Source organism: Palaemon carinicauda, chromosome 22, assembly GCF_036898095.1.
Source record: "Palaemon carinicauda isolate YSFRI2023 chromosome 22, ASM3689809v2, whole genome shotgun sequence".
In the NCBI taxonomy this organism is placed as follows: domain Eukaryota; kingdom Metazoa; phylum Arthropoda; class Malacostraca; order Decapoda; family Palaemonidae; genus Palaemon; species Palaemon carinicauda.
Genome location: NC_090746.1, coordinates 54,151,288 through 54,175,544, shown reverse-complemented (window position 1 = coordinate 54,175,544; position 24,257 = coordinate 54,151,288). Strand labels below are relative to the sequence as shown.

Genomic DNA, 24,257 nt, shown 5'->3' with positions numbered 1-24,257 from the left:
TGCCTCTTATCTTCTGCGCTACTATTACTCTCTTTTTTATATGTATACATACAACAACTTTCTTCTATCCGTTCTTTCCAATCCACGAAAGGAAAGTTAAAATCTCCGGATAGGAGTATATTCCAGTCTTTATGGTTTCCACATATATCATCTATTTTTTCTATTATTATGTCAAACTCCTTAGTATTTGGGGGTCTGTAAACTACATTATTCACTAGTTTTTCAAATTCAAATTCTACCGCAATCAATTCACATTCTGTGTTGCTGTATTTTTCACAGACTTTTCCTTGATTTATTTCTCTTCCATATATTGCGGTTCCCCCTTGATTCCTATTTGTTCTGTCTGATCTATAAGTTTGGAAACCCTTTATCTGGTCATCACTGCCAGTCTCTTGGGAATACCATGTTTCACTTATATTTAATATATCTATTTTTTCAATTTGGGTTAGTTCTTCTAAGAACTCTATTTTCCTTTTAGAGTTACTCTTGACTAAACCCTGTGCATTCATCACTATTATGGTTTGTGTTTCATCCCCATTATTTAATATTGGTAATAATATGGATTCTCCCATGCTTCCTTCCTGTTCTGATATGATGTTCTTTTCTTCATTTCCAGGAATTCTGCCATTAAAAAATCCAACTTTTCTATTATATTTGCTCTTTCGCCTTCATATTTATTTTTGTGTGTATACCTGCAATTAGCCCCGCCTAGCCAGCAGGAAGGGGGGAGCCCCGCCCTGCCAGTGAGAAGGGGGAGCCCCGCCCTGCCAGTGGGAAGGAGGGAGCCCTGGCCTGCCAGCGGGAGGGGGGGAGCCCCGCCCTGCCGGCGGGAAGGGGGAGCCCCGCCCTGCCAGTGGGAAGGGGGGAGCCCCTCCCTGCCAGCGGGAAGGGGGGAGCCCCGCCCTGCCAGCAGGAAGGGGGGAGCCCTGCCTTGCCAGCGGGAAGGGGGGGAGCCCTGCCCTGCCAGCGGAAAGGGGGGAGCCCCGACCTGCCAGCGGGAAGGGGGGAGCCCCGCCCTTCCAGCGGGAAGGTGGCAGCCCCGCAATGCCAGCGGGAAGGGGGAGCCCCCCCTGCCAGCGGGAAGGGGGAAGCCCCGCCCTGCCAGCGAGAAGGGCGGAGCCCTGCCCTGCCAGCGGGAAGGGGGGAGCCCCGCCCTGCCAGCGGGAAGGGGGGAGCCCCGCCCTGCCAGCGGGAAGGGGGGAGCCCTCCTCTGCCAGCGGGAAGGGGGGAGCCCCGCCCTGCCAGCGGGAAGGGGGGAGCCACGCCCTGCCAGCGGGAAGGGGGGAGCCCCGCCCTGCCAGCGGGAAGGGGGGGAGCCCTGCCCTGCCAGTGGGAAGGGGGGAGCCCCGCCCTGCCAGTGGGAAGGGGGAGCCCCGCCCTGCCAGCGGGAAAGGGGGGAGCTCCGTCCTGCCAGCGGGAAGGTGGGAGCCCCGCCCTGCCAGCGGGAGGGGGAGGCCCTCTGGGCTAGCAGGAAGTGGGGAGCCCCGCCCAGCCAACAATAGAGAGTACCTGTATCTAGCTTATTTTTAAAAAAACATGAAGGGTGGAATCAGGAAGGCAGTCATGAGAAGCAAAACAAGAATCTTGAAGACTTCTTTCTCTCCATGAGGAAGAAGAAGTCTTCAAGATTCTTGCTTTGAAGACTTCTTCTTCCTCATGGAAAGAAAGGAGAAGTCTTCAAGATTCTTGTTTTGAAGACTTCTTTCTTGTAAGAAGAAAAGGATCAACGACAAGGGGAATCAGGAAGGCAGTCATGAAAAGCAAATCAAGAATCTGAAAGACTTCTTCTTTCTCTCCATGAGGAAGAAGATGTCTTCAAGATTCTGGTTTTGAAGACTTCTTCTCCCTCATGGAGAGAAAGAAGAAGTCTTCAAGATTCTTGTTTTGAAGACTTCTTTCTTGTAAGAAGAAAGGGATCAACGACAAGTGGAATCAGGAAGGCAACCATGAAAAGCAAAACAGGAATCTTGAAGACTTCTTCTTTCTTTCCATGAGGAAGAAGAAGTCTCCAAGATTCTGCTTTTGAAGACTTCTTCTTCTTCATAGAGAGAAAGAAGTCTTCAAGATTCTGGTTTTGAAGACTTCTTTCATCTAAGAAGAAAGGAATCAACGACAAGTGGAATCAGGAAGGTAGTCATGAAGAGCAAAAAACGAATCTTGAAGACTAATAACTGATTTATTTGAAAGGATTCGGACAGACAATCCAGGAAGAAGAGGGAGATAGGAAGGAGAACGGGAGAGAAGAAACAAAGTATCCGAAAAGGAGAACTAGTTATTATTTGTTGATCAGTTTACGATTGTGCGGATTTGAAATGAGTATGTATAGCCCATAATGTTGAAGAACCAAAAATAAAGATTGTGCAGAATAAGGCGGAAACTGCACAGAAGTAGAGATTATTGAAGGACCAAATCTGAAGTAGTCTTCAAAATTCTCCCAACTCGTTGTTCGACTCCAAATTGTTTTTTTTCATCAATAGGTAAATTGAATGCTTTCCTATCAGAACTCCAAACGATTCTTAGTCTCTCTGATAGGAGAAATTTGGAATACCGGTGCATTTCCAAATCGGATTCAGATTGTTATTTGTCTTGAGCAGGAATGTTAGAAAAGGTGAAAAGATGGTTTTAATCGTTTTATTGATCAACACAAATTTGCAAGATTTTATCACCGACTTGCCTCTGAGGACATGAAAAAAGGAACATTATCAATCGCATCTACATCAGAAAGTAGATTCGTGTTTTATTTCTCTCAGACTTGGCTTCATTATAAGTTATATATGCATAAATAACTTGATTTAATTCATATCATATATATTATAAGTTATATCTGCATAAATGAATTTATTCAAATTTCATTACCATCAGTTATTTGTATTCCATTTGTACGTTATTAGATACTTGGGTGCTGTCTCAAATCTCACTCAGGACATCTGGTATTTATTAGCTTTTACTAAGGTGAGTTTATTGAAATACCTAACATGAAAGCAGTAAGCTGAGCAAGGGGACAGTATTCATTGAAAGTGACAAGTTCTTTATTATTGTAATATACTTTTTAAAATCCTTACAACAAGGCTCTATGTTCCATTATTGTTATTAATATTATTATTATTATTATTATTATTATTATTATTTCTTTTTTTTCAATTGTTATTATTATTATTATTATTATTATTATTATTATTATTATTATTATTATTATTATTATCATCATCATGCTAATTGTGTATTTTGATATAAATTTGACTTTGTTTACGGTGTAAAAATCTGAGTACTCTTATAATTATAATACTTTTTTTCTTAACGTAATAACTATAATGAAACACAATTGACACAGAAATTGCTTTTCAAACGACGAAGATAACGGCAAATAGCGTTTGAATTGATAATATTTTTATTTCTATTTTATGCAAATTTTAACATTCCATTTTTGTCCATAAATGAGTGAATTCTAATTTGATGATAACATAAAGTGAAATTGCAGTCTTCTACATAATCTTGAATACCTTACTAAAGAAAAGGAGAGTTGCGTCATAGCCTCGATTTTGAAATTGTTTTACGTGACCTTTGATAATCTTATCAAATCTCAAGGGACCTTGAAAGGTCACGTTGTAAACCTACTCAGATCTCAATTGCAGCCGTTCTGTTACATAGACGACTGGGAATCGATGGTCGCCACACGGCCACCCACTACACACTGAATTTCAGCCTTCAATTTCGTTTAGATTTTGACCTTAGATAATAATCATATAAGAGTTCGTGTTTTCCATAGGCCTTGTTTATCGTCTCGTTCGTGTTTGTGTCGTGTTTAGTAAACCTTTTCACAAGGTCACGAGTTCGGAAGGACGCCACGTGATGATACCCATCTCTGAAGGACAAAAGTCTTCTGGGTTATACTTTCTTGTTATCCTTAACACGAATTTAGTTTTGAACCTTCTTATCACTTTATCTTGTCTAGAATGGCTGAGTAACCTTGCAATTAATACTATCTTAGTGAGATCCTGCATAGATAGACAGACAAACAGACATGTATAAGGATGAATAAACAATTAGACTTACATAATAGAGACTGGTAACGAATCCGAGGTTTGATCTTGAAAGGTAGTGTCGCCCGAACTTTAAAAAAAAATTTTTTTTTTTTCAATTTTGATATCCTGTTTTTTTTTCAATACTCTATTTCAGTCCAAACAAATAAATTAAAAATGAAAAGAAGTGATGCTTAACCTCTTAGATAAAGATTATCTTGCCTCTTACAGACTAATAATACGAGTTCGAGAAAACAAAACTAGAAAGGAAATTTCAAAGCTGAATACTTTTTACAGATCTGTGCAATATTATTATTATTATTATTATTATTATTATTATTATTATTATTATTATTATTATTATTATTATTATTATTATTACTTGCTAATCTACAACCCTACTTGGAAAAGCAGTGTGCTATAATCCCAAGGGCTCCAACAGGGAAAATAGCCCAGTGAGAAAAAGAAATAGGGAAATAAACTACAAAAGAAGTAATCAACAATAAAACAAAACACTAAAATAGGAATGTTAATTTCTTTTGAATTTCTATCAGTAAAAGGAATATTCAGCATTGCATTATTTATTTTTATGAGGATATAGCTCAGCAAAATACCATCATATCTCATGCAGTGTTTTTATCATCAAATTTTCCCAGCAACTATTATTAATAATATCTTTCTATTATTAATAAGTGTTTAATAGGCTAAGGTGTAATATTTAGAATACATGTATGTATGCAAATACATACGAACAAAGATGTGCATAACATCCTTTCCTTCGTTATAATGCAGATTCATTCAGACACAATTAAATAAAAGTACAATAATTTCATTTCTGTTACACCTGTTTGTGATAGATTTTCTTTTAGAAATATATTTTATGTGCAATGCATATTTTCTGATCGTGCTTAAACGAACGGCGTTTTCTAAAGAAAAACGTCATTTTGGTTGTAATTGGTTTTGCGTTACCTTCAATTAACTGATGGTAGCGTGTATACCTTTCCATCTATGGTGGCTTTAGTATTTCCCCTTTGAAATAACATATCTACTTTTGAGGGGCAGGCTTGATTATTCCATATCTTTATATCTGTTCTGCATTTTTTTTAATTCCATTTTTTGACGTTTGCTCTATCTACCTGTATATAATATGTATATATATATATATATATATATATATATATATATATATGTGTGTGTGTGTGTGTGTGTGTGTGTGTGTTGTGTGTGTGTACAGTATTCTGTTATGGTTCCCTGACGATTGCAAATGAAACAGATAAATTAATGGAAATATGACAATAAAATTAAACAGCAAGATGTACAGCAATGAAGGTGAAAATGTTTTATCTGAAACGCGCAGTGTAGTGATTACGGTAAAAGACTTTCCATGTGTTTCAGTATCACACTTTCCAACCGACAGAGCAAAGGAAATAGTCTGTCTAGTCAGTTATTCTTTCGTCCTGGTGTAGAAACCACACTGTCAGTGAAGTTACGGTTCATCATCATTGTTACATTCAGATATTGATTTACAATAGTTTCCCAAATTGCTATGTGTGTGTATTTATCTTGTATACGGTACGATGGTGATATATTGTATGGCACATCAATTTTTCATGACTACGTAACTGGACTACTGCTCGTGCACATTCAGTGCTTGCCTAACGTTGCTATGGTTACGAACTAGAATTCTACAACTGCTCGAAAATGCACTTCACTTTCCGTCTTCATTAATCTGCAACAATAATTTACAAATCTCATTGTTGGTTTTGTGCTCATTAAAGCTTAAGACTCAAAGTGGAGAGAGGCCAACTGGTAATGCAATAGCTAAATCAAGAGCCTTTGGCAAGGCGTGTGACGTCACCGCCTTTTGTGATGTCACGAAAGCTCTTCGATCGACGGTTTGTTTACTTTCTGATTCTTCTTCTTCTCAGTTGTTCGCTGACATTGACGCTCCACTATCTTGCTGTTTCTATTATCAGTACGAAAACGAAATGTGATTGCGAGTCATTCATAGTAGGTTTTATGCAAATGAATTGCCCTTTGTGTAAGATAGTCACAAAATGCGTTTATGGACATAAAGTCGTATATGTAATGGTAAGGGCATAGATTAGGTTGTGTATGGGTGTGCGTACATGTACATGATTTTTTTTTATATAGATACGTGAATATCGTTCCATAACCTGTACTATATATATATATATATATATATATATGTATATTATAGTTTTTCAAAGGTGGATCTATCATAATACAAAGCAGATGAGATCATAATTGCTTTTTTGTATTGTCAAATCTAGGATGACTTCACTGTGTCACATACCTATACAATGAATAAGTAGGTCTAAATGATAACAAGAATATTAATTGAAATTGAATGGAAGCCAAGAAGTTGGAGATATGGAAGGTGGAGTTTGGAAGCGGTTGATTCCCATCGGAAATAACTGGTAAAATGCAATTGATGTTGAAGAGATAAGGGTGAATTTGAGGCACCATATAAACGAAGCAAAATATGTAACAGGATCTCTACAAATGGTCTGGAAGAGAAAAAATACTGTTTATGGAGCCATAATGGCTATATACAAAGGGCCGGTAGCCAAATCTCATCTATAGCAGGGCTGTTGAAGATGAAGGAAAAAACTACAATAGATGCTGTTGACAGTAAATGTGTGTGTAGCATATGGGGAATAACAATGTTGAACAAGGTTACAAATGCAATGATACGAAGAATATATAATAAAAATAGGTCCATAAAAAATCACAGACTTCATTATTTTGAGGTGGTCTTGTTAACCCGATAGAATTCAGGACGAAGGGGTTGTATAGCTTTGAAGTTTAGCAGGAAGGACAATAGTAAAACTGAAATTTAACTGGTGGAATGGCATTAATATCTTGGAAATGCAGGATCATATGAAAGATGATAGTGAACATTACAGTGTTTAGGGGGGAGCGATGTGGTGATTATGATTCTTCAAACGTAGGTATAGAAAGCAGTTATTATTATTATTATTATTATTATTATTATTATTATTATTATTATTATTATTATTACTTGCTAAGCCATAACCCTGGTTGGAAAAGCAGAATGCTATAAGCCCGAGGGCTCCAACAAAGAAAATGGCTCAATGAGAAAAGGAAATAAGGAAACTACAAGGAAAGTAATTAACAGTTAAAATATTTTATATATAAACTATAAAAACTTTAACAAAACAAGAAGAAGAGAAATACAGGCTAAGATAGAATAGTGTGCCCGAGTGTACCCTCAAGAAAGAGAACTCTACCCCAAGACTGAAAGACCTAGGTACAGAGGCTATGACACTACCCAAGACTAGTGAACAATGGTTTGATTTTGGATTGTCCTTCTAGAAGTTTTCTTCTTTTGTAGTTCCAGATTGCCTGGCACTATGGCCAGATATGGGCTCTGTAATTATGCTGCCCGCTTAGAATGAGTAGATTTGATAGCGAAATGGTTTTCAGTGGTCAGTCGTTGATATAAAGACAGTAATCTCGTTCCGTCTTGCGGCTTTATATATATATATATATATATATATATATATATATATATATATATATCAACAACAACAAATGTAGCAGTTTCTAGTCCACTGCAGGCAAACGTCTCAGACATGTTCTTAGTCATGTCTAAGGTTCGGTCATTTTCATCACCACACGCTTACCACTGCAGGTGATGATATGAGACTTTAGTCTGATCGTTCACATCAAACCAACCTGGTGTGGGTGGCCCCGACTAGTACAGCTTTGCTTATCATGGCGATACGCAAAGCCTTTCAACCCGTTAAGTTATCCCCTTTCAGAAAGGGAATATGCACAGTATATATATATATATATATATATATATATATATATATATATATGTGTGTGTGTGTGTGTGTGTGTACATATCTTTCCTGCCACAATGAACGGCACTGCCAAACATATGACTACTCTGTCTCTCACCGTCCTTCGGGTAAAGGGAGAGGATTAGTCATACCGTGGTGAGAGGGAGTACCCCGAAAGATAGTTAGGAAAGAGGGAGGGGTAGGAAGCTTTGGATCTCTGTGTGTGCGTGTACGTGCATATCTATCTAAATATTATCCATCATTTTTGACAGGTCGCGTATACTAGGTATTATAATAAACGTTTATTCATATCCCGCCCTATTTCTATAGTTTTTATAGTTTACTTATGAAACATATATTCTAATGCTGTTAATGTTCTTAAAATATATTATATTGATTGTCCATTACCTCTCTCTTGTATTGTATTTTATTTATTTCCTTGTTTCCTTTCCTCACTGGGCAAATTTTCCCTGTTAGCGCCCTCGGGCTTTTAGCATCCTGCTTTTCCAACTAGGTTTGTAGCTTAGCTTGTAATAATGATAATAATAATAAATGTAATAATATTCCTTTTCAGAAATCGGCGGGAGAGAACCCCTTCGCCTCCGGCGGGGCATCCGCTGCGGGTGGCGCAATCGGAAACTGCCATGTCTCCCACGATTGCGTTCGAGTCCACCGATGACCCTGACGAATTAAGCACCTCCTGGTCCCATCCGAAGAATCCCAAACCCCGCCGTCCTGAGGGACGTCCGAGATCGGCTTCTTTCACTGAGGGCGCCAAGAGGGATCGCCCCAGCACAGCTACTCTTGTGAAGCCGAAGGTTTTTACAATTTCTATTCAGTTTGTTTTGGCTTCTGTTTAGAATGTGTTGCTTAGACTGATGTACTCTTAAGTGATGGTATAGTTTCTCTTATTTATAAGAAATTAACCCGTAAATATGTGTTTTTAAGAATAGTTCTGATTGACATTCTGTAGTTTGTAGGTTAAACATCTCATCAGTAATGTTAATCCATTAATATACAGTATCTTATTAACAATAATTCAGAGTAACATTCTGTAGTTTGTAGACTAAAATGCAACGTTGTGTGTAACCATTAACAACATAGTGAGCTTCCCATATTAACATCTGATGCAAAGCTTCCTATTCCTATCCTAGACTCGCTCATTAATAGCCCGTTAACCCCGCATGGCCTCGCCCCATCAGGTTCTAGACATGAGCTTAAGAGACCGGGTGGATATGAGCGTCTTGACACGAGAGATGCTGGACGAAGTGTTGAATCCTCCGGCGGGTTCCAGCAGCGATTACTCCAGCGATTTCACCTCGTCCTCCACGCCCTCCTCACTAGAGAGCAAGAGTCCCTTTGAGGACGATGCCACTTCGGGGGACTCTGAGTCCGAGAATCGGAGGGTAGGTGTTCGGTGGGCCAAGTGAGGATCTTCCGAATTGAAATCGTAAAGGATCTGAAGATGATAGATATATCACACGTATCTAGCGTTTTTTATGAATGCATGTTGTTTGCACATTTTCCGCTACCTCGGGTTGTTTCATATTACAGGTATATATATATATATACTGTATATATATATATATATATATATATATATATATATATATATATATATATATATATATATATATATATATATATATATATATATATACACATATATATATATATATATATATATATATATATATATATATATATATATATATTTAGTTTAGACATTCCATAACAAAGTAAAGAGGCAAGCCTGGTGGTTAACTTTGGACATGTACCCATTTGCAAAACTCAGACATGTGCGTTTCTGTTTTTTCCATTAATATGGCAAGGGTTGGTTCATTTTTCAGAAAACAGAGACCACGAAATTCATTACTACCAATTATAACAGCAAGGTATGCTGAACACTTTATGTGTAAGGTTGGATGAAATGTTATGAGGCATAGAGAATCCTTTGAACTGTGATAGTGTTGTTGAAGTTAACTAAATAAACATGATTCCAGTATGAAATTTATGCTAAGTTAAAGGGCTATCGATACATTCTCACCTGCATTTTTTTTTTTTTTTTTTTTTTTTTTTTTTTTACCAATGCTAACTTGGTAAATGTAATACCCAAATTAGTTTTCCCGACTAGATGAATTAGAGATTGAACTTACCTGACGGAATTTTTTTTTAAATCATACTTTATGTTAATAGATTATGGTATGATATTGAATTTTTAAGAAAGAATTATAGATTTTCTGTCATAGTAGAATTAGTGTGACATGAACCAGGCCTTCTTTGCCATTTGATCCCACCCCATCATGATAACTTCTCACACTCAAGCTCCATACCCTTTTTTATGAAATCTTATTTAATTCACCTTAGGACAAACACTATTATTGTATCGCATAATAGATGTCCATACTTATAAAAAAGAATGGAAATTACTCTCTGCAAAAGAGTTTAGCTACCGTTCCAGTTGATTTTGTATTTCCAAAAGTTAATTAAAGTCTATTATTATTATTATTATTATTATTATTATTATTATTATTATTATTATTATTATCAGCTAAGCTACAACCCTAGTTGGTAAAGCAGTTGGAAAAGCAGTGAGGAAAGGAAATAAGGAAATAAATGAAATTCAAGAGAAGTAATGAACAATTAATATAACACATTTCAAGAACAGTTACAACATTAAAATAGAGATTTCATAAATAAACTATAAAAAGAGACTTATGTCAGCTAGTTCATCTCCGAACATGACTCCCATTTCTAAATTTCAAGACCTAGAATATTTTCATTTCAGATTTACTTAAATGAAGTTTTCATGGGCAATTTAATTCTTGTATCAGAACCCTAAGAGTTACACCAGTCATCTCGCCACTATCACACAAGTAGATTAGAAATAATTATATATTTAAACATAGTTGTATAGCCATACATACAATCATATATACATGTATATATACAGTGTATATAAAACATAAACCTTAAGCACATTTGTTAGGGATGGAAATCACAAAATAATTCCTTGGTGGTAAAATCTGATCATCAGGCCAGTGGCTAACGTCCCGGGGTGCATTTAACGAAGTGTGGTAGTCCGTGTCCTGGGACGAAATTAGAGCCAATCACAGCGAGAGCTCGCTTAGCAGAGGCCAGGATTGCCAACTCAGGATATCCTCGCCTACCCCGTACTCCTTGTTTTCGCTTGACAGGTCACTTTAAATCATGCCCCCCTAATGGTTTTTGCCCTTCCGTGGCTCACATCGATCACAATTAAACATAATCTCATTACTCTATTGTTCTGCCAATCAGTACATGGATGTGCTGCGCACGCCATCCGCGTGGGTCATTATTAAGGACTGCCAATACTTGCCTCCTTTGAATGAGATCATGCTGTGATTGACTCTACTTTTGTCCCAGGGACAAACCCTTCTAGACTTCGCTAATATGCTCCTGGGATACCCCAAGTTTCTAATTTCATTTGGTTTGCTTAGATAAACCGTCCGACCACCATGCGGCTTCCTCGGCCGTCCAGACACATCGCAGTGCCAGTGATTACCTCCCAGAATTCCTTCCGCCCTTCCAAGAAGACTTCTTCCCTTAGAAGCTTCATTCCGAGGGGACGTCGGAGGCCGCTAGAAGAAGTTTTCACAGGTCCTAAGCATAAGATTAAGGTAGTGAAAAAGGGTGATATGGAGCTTATATAACTGTATATATATATGTATACTTAGTATATATATGTGTTTGCTATGGGTGTATGTAGGTTTGCATGTATTTGGGAAAGGTGTAGTTTTCATGTTTTTTTAAGGTTCTTTGGTGGTTCTAACCTTTTCCCTCTTAGAAAATTTTAAGACAAACTAAAAGAATAATATTTTTTTTCGCAGATTTTATTGTTTCATTGTGGTTATAGCATGTTTTGTTGTCATGTGATTATCTTTCATATTTATTATTAAGAATTTGAACTGATATCTAATAAATAACTGGTTAGTTAAAGTTGAACCTTATATTGTTTATAATTTACAAGAGGTTTGATAAAAAAAACAAATTTGTGTTTTCTCATTATCATATTCACATAGACCTTCAAATTAGTCTGATACCCTCTTGAAATAAATGTGATTATCTTTTGGTTATTCAAGTTTTACCAGGTTTTTTTAACTTGCATGTTGAAAACCTATTTTATTTAAGCAACCTAATGAATGATTTTGCACAATCGTTGCAGATCCCAATACCCTGCCAAACCTGCGGGAAAGAACAGAATCCTGAGCGTTTCCACAGCCACCCCCTCCACATCCAGAAGTTTAAGGCCAAGCCCGAAGATAAGAGGACCAAGGCTGGCAAGCTGGTCGTCATGAAACCCACGGCTCTCAAGTACAAAAGTAGGAGTCTGGATGAGGACAAGAAGAACCCGAAGAAGAAGAACAGGTTGAAGGCCTCCCACGATGCCAATAACAAGTCGAAGAGTGTCGAGGGCTCCCCAAAGCCTTCGAAGAAAGACAGCGAGGCAAAGCCCGAAGAATCAACGGGACTCAAGAAATTCATCCTCAAACAAAAGGCTTCCATTGCTAAAGGAGACAAAAACTTCAATGTGGAAATATTCGAAAGTGAGGCAATGCTGACTCCGAGAGGCAATGCCACGGAGAGTAACAGCCCACCGATCAACAGAAAAAATGGCAAAGAAAACAGGCGCACCAACGCGAAGGAGGATTCCAGTAGGGTTGCACTCAATCCTCGAGTTATAAAGAAGGTCGAGGAGAACAGTGATCGCCGATCTAATCCAGGTAATGATGATAACGATAACAAGATGAAGGATTCCAAGAACGCCCCACGCATGGGGGCGGTGCCCACCTTAGTCTGCTACATTTGTGGGCGGGAGTTCGGCAGCAGGTCTTTGAAGATACATACGCCACAGTGCCTTGAGGTAAGAGAAACTGAGGTGTGTTTTCACCTCTATCTGTTTGTTTGTTTGTCACGTGCCCAACTCAAAAAGTTTCGGACGAATTTTGATGAAAAATTCAGGATATGTCAGAAAGGACCTAACTTACAACTTTGTTCCAAGTGATTAGATTTTGGCGGTGACGGATCACCACCCAGTTCCAGGATTTATATCATACAGACACAGTAGATTAATTTATGGAAAAATATATGAAAGATGGAGAGCTTGGACCGTAGACTTGAGTAAACTGTTGACAATCTTCATTGGCGGAGGTCTGAAACCTCTGATTGCTCTTTCTACTTTTTATATTATTTAGGACGTTGGGGCACTTTTCCAACACTTCATTAATCTCGTTGCACCTGTCAGACTTTGTTTATCAAAAGGTACTGATAAATCCCGAATTTGTTAGTCAGCCTTTTCTTAATTATAGCCTTTCATGCCATTGACACAGAGTACGGAACTCTCCGCATTTATGTGTGTTTCCAGAAGAAAAAATATACACATTTCCAAGATTCAGCATCACTTAGAGACAGGGTAATCCTTTTTTTTTTAATATAGCTCGAGTTTAACTCCCTGGAATCTTAATTCTTCCACTGTAAAAAATATGAAAAAAAATGAACATGCCATAACTCTAATCAGTAGCCTCTAATTTCTAATTCAAGATCATTTATGGGGTTTACAGGAAGATCTTTACAAGATTATAATGATTATTTAATTGGTCGATATTTCCATTACCAAATGTATTTGAACCAATCTTGCATTCCTAGATAACGGTCAAAGATTCTCACGTGACCTTCGTGGAAGCGTTGACACTGCGATTACTTGTTTTCATCCTTTATTAGATAGGTCCACTTTATGACCATTAGATAGTAGAATGAAGGTCATAAAAGAGAGTCGTGTGAATGCATAATGGGATATAGAAATGCATCAGGTGTGATCCTTATCTTCGACATTGAGTTTGTACGGAAGTTATGCGTTAACTTCTTTTTATTTTCCACAATATATTTCAGAAACTTGTTGATGGATATTTATAAGATTTTGTTGAGGCATATACTATAGGCAAAGGATACATTAATTAGATTTCCAGATATATACGAAATAAATCTGTAGATATCTACCCTCTACATGTTTTGTAGCGCACGTGGTCTCTGACAGTGTGTATTGCATTTATTGCGTGTGTTTTTTTCGTGGTAATATCAGTAATTATTCAAGTGATTAATAAGACTTGTTCATATGTTTAATCAGGTTTTCACTGATGCAAGAGTTTTCATTATTAGATTTTACATAAGTATAATTAATAACTTCACGTCACCTTTATTAAGTAAGAAAGTCTTTGGCGCACCATTAGAATAGAATGTTTCTTTGTCAGTGCTGTAACTGTTTAATTACTATTAATTACAGTGGCGTACATCCAAGATACACATCTAGATACAAGACTAACTACTGTAGATAATTGTTATACCAAGAAATGAGGCAGACTCATTTGTGTTTATGTTTGTGAATGTGTGCATATGCCTCTCTGCACGCGTGTGCATGCATGCGGTGAGGAAAAGACATAACTATAGTATCCGGCCTTACAGTTCGACAAATAACGTTGAGCAAGCGCACTGAGCCGAGCCAACTTCACAGAATGCCTCGTATTGATCAATGGCAACACTGCTTTAAATAAAGTTACTCCTCTAAACCTAAATGAATCATAGTAGTGTATCTTTACACAAATTTCATTCTTCTGAATTCGTCTTTGGCAAACTTTTGTGAATACTCTTTGATTAATCTAAGGATGTTACTTTTAACAATCGGGAAAAAAACTCGTGTTATGTTCGTGAGTATACTGTGCTATGATTGCCTAAGACACGCACACATTCCGCTGTAGATGACGGGATAACAGTGGCTAATGCAAGGTAGCGAATTGTGGATGGAAATAGCGTAGGGTTTGTTGACCCCTTCATGTGTTGATCGCAAAGTCTACGTACGAAAACTTATTTCTTGGGCAATGGTGGTTAATTCTTCTTTGTCTGTACATTTTTCCCCTTTTGATATGCGAATTTTTATTTTACTGAAAAAGTAATTTATTTACTATAATCAAGTACGAGATATAAAACTGAACAATATTGAATTAAATTTCAAAATCAAATGATAGGGGGAAATACTGGTAACCTTGGTTGACATCTTTCCGTCTCAAAAAGGGGGTGGGGGGGAAATTAGGGCTGCTACAAAATCCAAATTCCATATCCTATGGCGCACAAATCTATATTTAATTTCCTGAGGTATCCGGTGGTAGATAAAATAAACAGAAACTTACTAATAAATAACCTTACTGACGGAATTAACAAACGAATAGAATAAATTTGTAGTTTTTTTTTTTTATCCATGCAGTGATAATCACACTCTATCTCTCTCTCTCTCTCTCTCTCTCTCTCTCTCTCTCTCTCTCTCTCTCTCTCTCTCTCTCTCTCTCTCTCTCTCTCCTTGATTCCATGTTAATCCCATCAGAAATGGAAGAGGGAAAACGACCGTCTTCCCCCCCAACACCAGCGCCCCGTACCGGAGCCCCCCGACCATCCGCTGACCCAGGAGGAGTGGAACCAGTTTGCCTGGGAGTCCTCGCAGGTGAGTCCTTTTATCCTTGACCTTGTAGGAAATGTCGGGGCATGAAGTTAGGTTGGAAAGGGGTGTCTCTTGAAGGAGAATGTCCCGTTGACCATCTTCGCCCGTGTGTGGTACTGCAAGACTGCCTCTTAGGATTTGGAGATGATTCCTTTAGCAGAGTCTCTCTATGGCTGGTGGTGGCGGATTTACGCAAAGACACTGAACTAACCTACACACACAGGCAGACACACATATATATGTATATACAGTGCATATATATATTTATTTATATACTCCATATATATGTAAATATAAATTATATCCACACATATATATAAATATATATATATATATATATATATATATATATATATATGTATATATATATATGTATATATATGTATATATATATATATATATATATATATGTATATTTATATATATATATATATATATATATATATATATATATACTGTATATATATATATGCGTGTATATGGGCATGAATAATCACTATACATACATGTATATATGCACACACGCGCACACACACGCACACACACACACATATATATATATATATATATATATATATATATATGTGTGTGTGTGTGTGTGTGTGTGTGTGTGTTAGGAAGGTGTCTTTACAGAAGTAAGAAAGCTCAATTTTGGGGGCTTTGAAATTTACATTAATTTCTGTTATTTTCACGGCTATATTAAACTCTCAATAATTTTTTCATTATTGAGGAATGTAATCTACTGTACTGGGTGACTTTCAAATGGAACCTAAGAATACGGTCTGAGATACCAAAACAAAAGTGACAATTCAAATGTATTTGATGTTGTGACGTCACGTAGCTTCTCATCCAAGTGTTACAGTTGTATTGTTATATCAAACTTTTATTGGATGTATTAATGGATGCATGCTTGCGTGGTCCTTAATGGATAAGCTCTGGGGCCAAGAAGGTCGTTCGGCTCGCAATGAAAAAGATCAGGTACTGCTAGTTGATTTAGAGAAAGAATAAGGGTTAAATAATGTCATAAAAAAATTGAAAATGTATTATCTTGATATTCACTGCCATTTTATTAAGAGTGTACAAGTAGCGATAACAGGTATACCATGTATTTAAGGACGCGAATATATTTAGCAAATTTACATTAGCTTGATTTTACTGAAAATTATCATTTAGAAAGAATGGTTGATGAAAATAAAACTATATGACTCAGGTCGACGAGAAAGGACCCGATAGAAGAGAAGCAGCTGTGCCGAAACTCAGGATTCCAAAACCACAGGAAGAAGAAGAAGATCTGGTCGTTGAGGATAACGATGATGTCTCAGTCCAGGACTTCTGGGTCAGAAGTTCATTCCAGTTGGAATGGGAATCACGCTTACAGTTGTTGTTGCCAGTTTCCGTCTTGCCACCTCAGCCTGTTTTGTTATTATTATTATTATTATTATTATTATTATTATTATTATTATTATTATTATTATTATTATTATTATTCAAAGCCAAATTGCGTTACTGGTTTGAAAGGTAGAATGTCACGAGGCCGAAAACTTACGAATAAAACTATAAAAGAAATATAGCAATATTCTAAGGGAAATAAGATGAATGACAATGTTGAATAGATGTTTAAGAGATAAACGATTAAATAAAACTATGAGGAAAGCCTTAGTACCAGGTTTCGAATCATCAGCAAAATTATTTGAAAGAATCCCATAAAATTATTAACCAACATCATTGCAAACTCTATTGCAGATCTGCATTTGGAAGCAATAGAATTCAATACCGACTTTATTTGAAAGTAATAAGTATTCAGCAGAGTTATATTCAGTGGATTGAATTTTAAATTATTCAACTTAACGAGAATGTTTTAAGATTATGCAAGACTGAAACTGGCAAGTGTTTGGCCAAGGCTTCATTATTTCGCATTTTATTTGCAGATATATTTACACTAACTTCCTTGTTTTCAGGGCACAATGTTTTTTCAGATATGCTTTACAGAGACTGCTTTTATTCTATTAGTAAGTAAAGACAATAAATAACACATACGTCACATCATTGCTGTTATTGATTACTTTTAAAATCACGAATTGACAACTATTTCTTAAAGCTGTTTCATACCACTTACTTTGAGAAATGTAGAAATGAAAGCAGTTTTTGGAAAGAATTCAATGATTTATTTCCGAGAAAGATTTTTATGAATTTGTATATTTCTTATTATACACTTTTATATTGCCTTTATCAAATCTGCCTTTTCTTAGAGGTGGCTTTTTTATTATTAATGTTATTCTTTGGAAAGTTTTATATATTTCCATGAATTCATTTATTCGTTTTATTTAGAGGTGGCTTACGTGAGTGATTTTGTTCCATTTTGCAGTTTTCATCTGTGTGATTTATCAAAATGCTATTATTTTTCGCCCGCATGCCTTTGCTTATCTTCTTTTATCTCCTTTCTTTAGCTTGAAAAGGTTTAAATGTGCAAAGTGAGTCAGGCCTCCATTGTGGTGTGAGGGAATTTATTGTCGTGGCACAGTTACTGTAGTATCTAATGGCCCATTTGAAACGTCCCTACCTGGCATTCATCGGACTGGGGTTCGAGTTCTGGTCAAGCTCGATAGTTTCTTGTAATGTCTGCAACCTATTGGTCTACCTGCTGAATCATCAGCACCCATTGCCTGGTCCTCCCTGGTCTTAGCTTAGGTGTAGAGGAGGCTTGGTTTAAAGGTTTAAAGGCCGTTCATGAATGGCAGAGGCAAGGGACAGTGACATTGCCCTATCAAGCGGGACAATGCCCTAGAGACTGACCATATTACATATGATCAGCGCACAAGCCTCCTCTCCACCCAAGCTAGAACCAAGGAGGGCCAACAATGGCTGCTGATGACTCAGCAGATAGACCTATAGGCTCCCCCAAACCCTACATCCTTAGCTCACAAAAGCGGTGAGGTTGCAGGGACCAAATGAACTAACGAGTCTGAGTGGGACTCAAACCCTAGTCTGGCAATCACCAGGCAAGGACGCTACCACTAGGCCACCACAGCCCTGATTATATGTATATATGGTCAGTCTCTAGGGCATTGTCCTGCTAGCTAGGGCAATGTCACTATCCCTTTCCTTTGCCATTCATGAGTGCCCTTTAAATTTAAAACCTTTGTTTTTTTCGCTAACAACAAGAACCCCTCCCCACTTTTTGATATTCTTCCAGGAAATAGTTATAACCACATCTTATAAAGTAACTCGAATGAATAAAATGATATTCTTAGTTATTTCCCGGAATGTATTAAATCTTTTAAAGCATATTGTGAAAATTGCCTCAGTGATTTCCCCGTTATTTTATTCGGAGACAGAGACAAATTAAATAGATATCTAGGCGGGGTTAATTGTAGTACAGTACTCAGTTACAACTAGATAGCCGTGTACACATGTATATATATATATATATATATATATATATATATATATATATGTATGTATATATATATATATGTATGTATATATATATATATATATATATATATATATATATATATATATATAATGTTGGACGAAATTTTACTAGGCAATTAAAAGAATCATATTTGTGTGTAGTTTTGAAAGGCTAGATCATATCCTCAATCTATAATACCTAAGGAAAAGATTTAATACAAAGAACATTTGAATAAACAAATGTCAATAATGTTTAATCGTTAGACCAGAGGTTCCCAGCCTGGGGTAGATGTAGCCCCAGTGGTACATTTTTACTCTTCAGGGGGTACATTGGATCTGAGAGAATAGCCAGTAATGAGAAATCGGTAATTTGCATTGAAATTGTAGTTTAGAATCACATCACAATATCAGTTTCATTGTTTCTCGGTTTCATAATCAATTTTAGGAGTATAGAGGAATTTATAAAAATTCCCATGGTGTAGAGGAAAAAAAACGCTGGGAATCCCTGCGTCAGACGCTTAGGCTTCAACAGATCAGACAGACTCCAGAATTGTGATTTTTCTCATTTAGTTAGTAAATAAATCAGTCCCCATCAGATTTATGGAGAGTATTAATGCAAAACCACAAATGAGTTCAAGTTATTACAGATGGATGTTGTGGTATTTTGCAACAAAAAGAATATTTCCATGCATTTACTTATTTCCTTTGAGGTAACTTGCACAGTAAGCAGACATATCCACGATTGATGTTGGTGCGTCGTCTTTACATGATTTTCATTAGTTTATTGCCCTGTGTTCTAATGTGTTTTCTTTTAGCTCTGCATATTCGTATAAAAACAACTAAAGAATAATGATTTATAACGTTGCGGAAGGCCTGATTAGAAGAGAAATGCAAAAATATGAAAACATCCAAATTAGAAAATACATTTTTTGTGTGCTTAATTTTGTAGAATTTATCAAATGATAAGCAGTTAATTAGTATTTATATTAGTGGAGAATAGATTCTAAATCCTCCATTCTACTTAGGTAGAATAAGAATCTTAAATAAATCAGTTTTCCATATTAAGTAATTTAAAAAAATGTTTAGTTTATCGACTTACTGTACTTTTAAAAAGTCAGTTAGCTTATACTTTTTATTACTTGGAGTTGTCGTCTTGGGGCTGTTTATGGAATGTTGTATTTATCTTTAGGAGCTTCTCTTTCTCCAAGGTAATCAAGTTTCACGATGACGTCATTGGCAGTATTTTTCTTAACCTTTTACATTACAGGGGACAGCCATCCATCCATCTCACGTAGGTGTAAGCTAAACCTACGAGTGACTTGAACGCATTGCAACATGATTTGTCTTTCAGTTTGTTTTGATTTTAAACCAGTTTTATTATTATTATTATTATTATTATTATTATTATTATTATTATTATTGTTGTTGTTATTATCCACGCTCCCATTTTGCCACCATATTCGAGTGCTTTCTTTCCCTTGTCTGAGTCTATTATGACCGCCCTTACTTTTATCATTATACCCAGATGTTAAAAAAATCTCTGACACTGATTAGTCGTCATCAAGGTCAATGGGAGTGCCTCTAATCATTTGTGCATGTCTATTTCTTTCTTTATTCATTTCCTTACTAACTTCGATAGACTTATGTCCTCATTGTGACCCATTCCGGCTCGCAACGGGTCTCTATGGTCTGATACCATGTTAATTATTTAATTACTTATCACACTTTTCTCCATTTTAGTTATTTTCTCAATTATTTTTCATTTATCTATATGTTTGATATTACTATATTATTGAAAGTAATCCCTCTGTCCATCTCTCTTCTCTGCGCCCTTACAATGCAGGCAGCGCTGGTGCCCTGCGAGTGGTGCGGCCGCACCTTCTTCCCCGAGCGCCTCCAGGTCCACCAGAGGGGATGCAAACCCCCGCCTGGTGCCCCGAAGAAAGTCAGTCGTCCTCCGGCGGTAGGTTGATTCCCTTGGTTACATTATTTGTTTGTCTTTGCTTGTTCATTGACATATTTTGTTTACCATTAATACACAGTGTTCAGGGTCATACTGTTATAACTACATTGTTATTGTTCATTTAAGTCTACACTGTTATTATAACTCCATATTGTTATTCTTTTTAGCCATCACTATACTCATGCGAGATTTGACCATAAATACGTTTGACTTTCTACAAAGAACATACAAATTTAATTGTAATAAAACCATGGTTGGGGATTCAAAGTTCAAAAGCGATCTAGGCGTCATTTCAGTTTCCCTTCACAAAATCCAACTAAAGCTACTAATTGGAATGCATTCATTCTCATTTTCTACGAATGTATTTCAAGCAGAGTTCTGGAGTTAATTCCCCCGGTGTGAGTAGTAAAAAAATGTAGGTGACACTGCTTCATTACTCATATATTATTCTCTAAAATAATAATAACGATGGTAATTATTATTGTTATATTGAAACATTCATTTCTTCAATTTAATGATAAAAACTTATTTGTGAAAAGAAATAATATTATAAAGTTAGAGGGAAAGAAGTGTCGAAATTAATAAGAAAATCATTATACTATATATAAATATATATATATATATATATATATATATATATATATATATATATACAGTTTATATATATATATATATATATATATATATATATATATATATATATAAACTGTATATATAGTGATGTTTGGTGAAATGTCTGGTAGAGTGTCTGGGATTGAAAGGGGAAGAGCGAGAGAGGGTGTGGCTTTATTGCTGAGTGAATGGATGACAGGCAAAGTAGTGGAATGGAAGGAGATATCATCTAGGTTAATGTGGGTAAGGGTTAGGTTGGGTAGGGAATGTTGGGCGTTTGTCAGTGCGTATGGGCCAGGTAGTGAGAAAAGTGAAGAAGAGCGGAATGAGTTCTGGAATGAATTAACTAGGTGTGTAGAAGGACTGGGTAGAAGGAATTATGTAGTTGTCATGGGTGATTTAAATGCTAGAGTGAGCGCTGGAGAGGTAGAAGGTGTCATTGGGAAGTATGGCGTACCAGGTGAAAATGAGAGTGGTGAGAGACTGGTGGATATGTGTGTTGAGCAAGAGATGGTGATAATTAATAGCTTTTTCAAAAAGAAAGATAAAAATAAGTATACTTGGGTAAGAGTGGCAAATGGAAGAGTAGTAGAAATGGCATTAATGGATTATGTGTTGATAACTAAAAGAATGTTTGGAAGATTGAAAGACGTGCACGTGTTTAGTGGTATGGCTAACGGTATGTCTGATCATTTTTTGGTGGAAGGAAAATTATTTGTAACAAAAGAGTGGGGGAATAGAGTAGGTGAATGTAAAAGGGAGCTAGTGAGGGTTGAAGAGCTAATAAAACCGGGGGTAAAATAAATATAAGGAAAGGTTGAAAATGACATATGACGAAGTGAAAGTAAGAGAAACTGGCAATTTAGAGGAGGAGTGGAAGTTAGTAAAAGAAAATTTTGTTGTGATTGCAAGTGATGTGTGTGGCAAGAAGGTTGTTGGAGGCAGCATGAGGAAGGGCAGTGAATGGTGGAATTAAGGAGTGAAGGTAAAAGTGGAAGAGAAAAAGAGGGCTTTTGAAGAATAGCTGCAGAGTAATAGTGTAGAGAAGTATGAAAAATATGAAGAGAAAAATGTGGAAGTAAAGCGCAAGGTACGTGAGGCAAAGAGGGCAGCTGACCTGAGGTGGGGTCAAGGATTGGGTCATTCATATGAAGAGAATAAGAAGAAGTTTTGGAAAGAAGTGAAGAGAGTAAGGAAGGCTGGCTCAAGAATTGAAGAGAGAGTGAAAGATAGAAATGGAAGGTTGCTAAAAGGAGAGGAGGCAAGGAAAAGATGGGCGGAATATTTTGAAAGTTTACTGAATGTTGAGGATAATAGGGAGGCAGATATAATTGCTGTTGCAGGTGTTGAGGTGCCAGTGATGGGAGATGAGAATGAGAGAGAGATTACAATAGATGAAGTGAGGAGAGCACTAGATGAAACGAGAGTAAGAAAAGCGTCTGGTATGGATGGTGTGAGAGCTGAGATGTTGAGGGAAGGGGGTGTGACTGTACTTGAATGGTTGGTGAGATTGTTTAATATGTGTTTTGTGTTGTCAACGGTACCAGTAGATTGGGTTTGTGCATGTATTGTACCACTATATAAGGGTAAGGGAGATGTGCATGAGTGTTGTAATTCAAGAGGTGTTAGTTTGTTAAGCGTAGTTGGAAAAGTGTATGGTAGAGTAATGATTAATAGGATCAAGGATAAAACAGAGAATGCAATCTTAGAAATACAGGGTGGTTTTAGAAGAGGTAGGGGTTGTATGAATCAGATTTTTACAGTAAGGCAGATATGCGAGAAATATTTAGCAAAAGGTAAGGAGGTGTATGTTGCGTTTATGGATCTGGAGAAAGCGTATGATAGAGTTGATAGGGAAGCAATGTGGAATGTGATGAGGTTATATGGAGTTGGTGGAAAGTTGTTGCAAGCAGTGAAAAGTTTCTACAAAGGTAGTAAAGCATGCGTTAGGATAGGAAATGAAGTGAGTGATTGGTTTCCGGTGAGTGTGGGGCTGAGACAGGGATGTGTGATGTCACCGTGGTTGTTTAACTTGTATGTTGATGGAGTGGTGAGAGAGGTGAATGCTCGAGTGCTTGGACGAGGATTAAAACTGGTAGACGAGAATGACCATGAATGGGAGGTAAATCAGTTGTTGTTTGCGGATGATACTGTACTGGTTGCAGACACAGAAGAGAAGCTTGACCGATTAGTGACAGAATTTGGAAGTGTGTGAGAGAAGGAAGTTGAGAGTTAATGTGGGATAAGAGTAAGGTTATGAGATGTACGAGAAGGGAAGGTGGTGCAAGGTTGAATGTCATGTTGAATGGAGAGTTACTTGAGGAAGTGGATCAGTTTAAGTACTTGGGGTCTGTTGTTGCAGCAAATGGTGGAGTGGAAGCAGATGTACGTCAGAGAGTCAATGAAGGTTGCAAAGTGTTGGGGGCAGTTAAGGGAGTAGTAAAAAATAGAGGGTTGGGCATGAATGTAAAGAGAGTTCTATATGAGAAAGGGATTGTACCAACTGTGATGTATGGATCGGAGTTGTGGGGAATAAAAGTGACGGAGAGACAGAAATTGAATGTGTTTGAGATGAAGTGTCTAAGGAGTATGGCTGGTGTATCTCAAGTAGATAGGGTTAGGAACGAAGTGGTGAGAGTGAGAACAGGTGTAAGAAATGAGTTAGCAGCTAGAGTGGATATGAATGTGTTGAGGTGGTTTGGCCATGTTGAGAGAATGGAAAATGGCTGTCTGCTAAAGAAGGTGATGAATGCAAGAGTTGATGGGAGAAGTACAAGAGGAAGGCCAAGGTTTGGGTGGATGGATGGAGTGAAGAAAGCTCTGGGTGATAGGAGGATAGATGTGAGAGAGGCAAGAGAGCGTGCTAGAAATAGGAATGAATGGCGAGCGAT

General features: G+C 37.1%; 1 protein-coding gene across 2 annotated transcripts in view; it reads left to right on the top strand.

Annotated features, from left to right (window-relative positions):
* LOC137616447 (muscle M-line assembly protein unc-89-like) overlaps window positions 1-24,257 on the top strand; it is a 185,177-nt gene that overhangs the window by 140,861 nt on the left and 20,059 nt on the right. For both annotated transcript variants that reach the window (XM_068346200.1, XM_068346201.1), the window contains exons 3-8: window positions 8,427-8,670; window positions 9,055-9,258; window positions 11,332-11,511; window positions 12,057-12,755; window positions 15,264-15,380; window positions 20,635-20,754. In XM_068346200.1, the coding sequence (XP_068202301.1) occupies window positions 8,427-8,670; window positions 9,055-9,258; window positions 11,332-11,511; window positions 12,057-12,755; window positions 15,264-15,380; window positions 20,635-20,754 (1,564 nt within the window). The remainder of the gene's footprint in view (window positions 1-8,426; window positions 8,671-9,054; window positions 9,259-11,331; window positions 11,512-12,056; window positions 12,756-15,263; window positions 15,381-20,634; window positions 20,755-24,257) is intronic.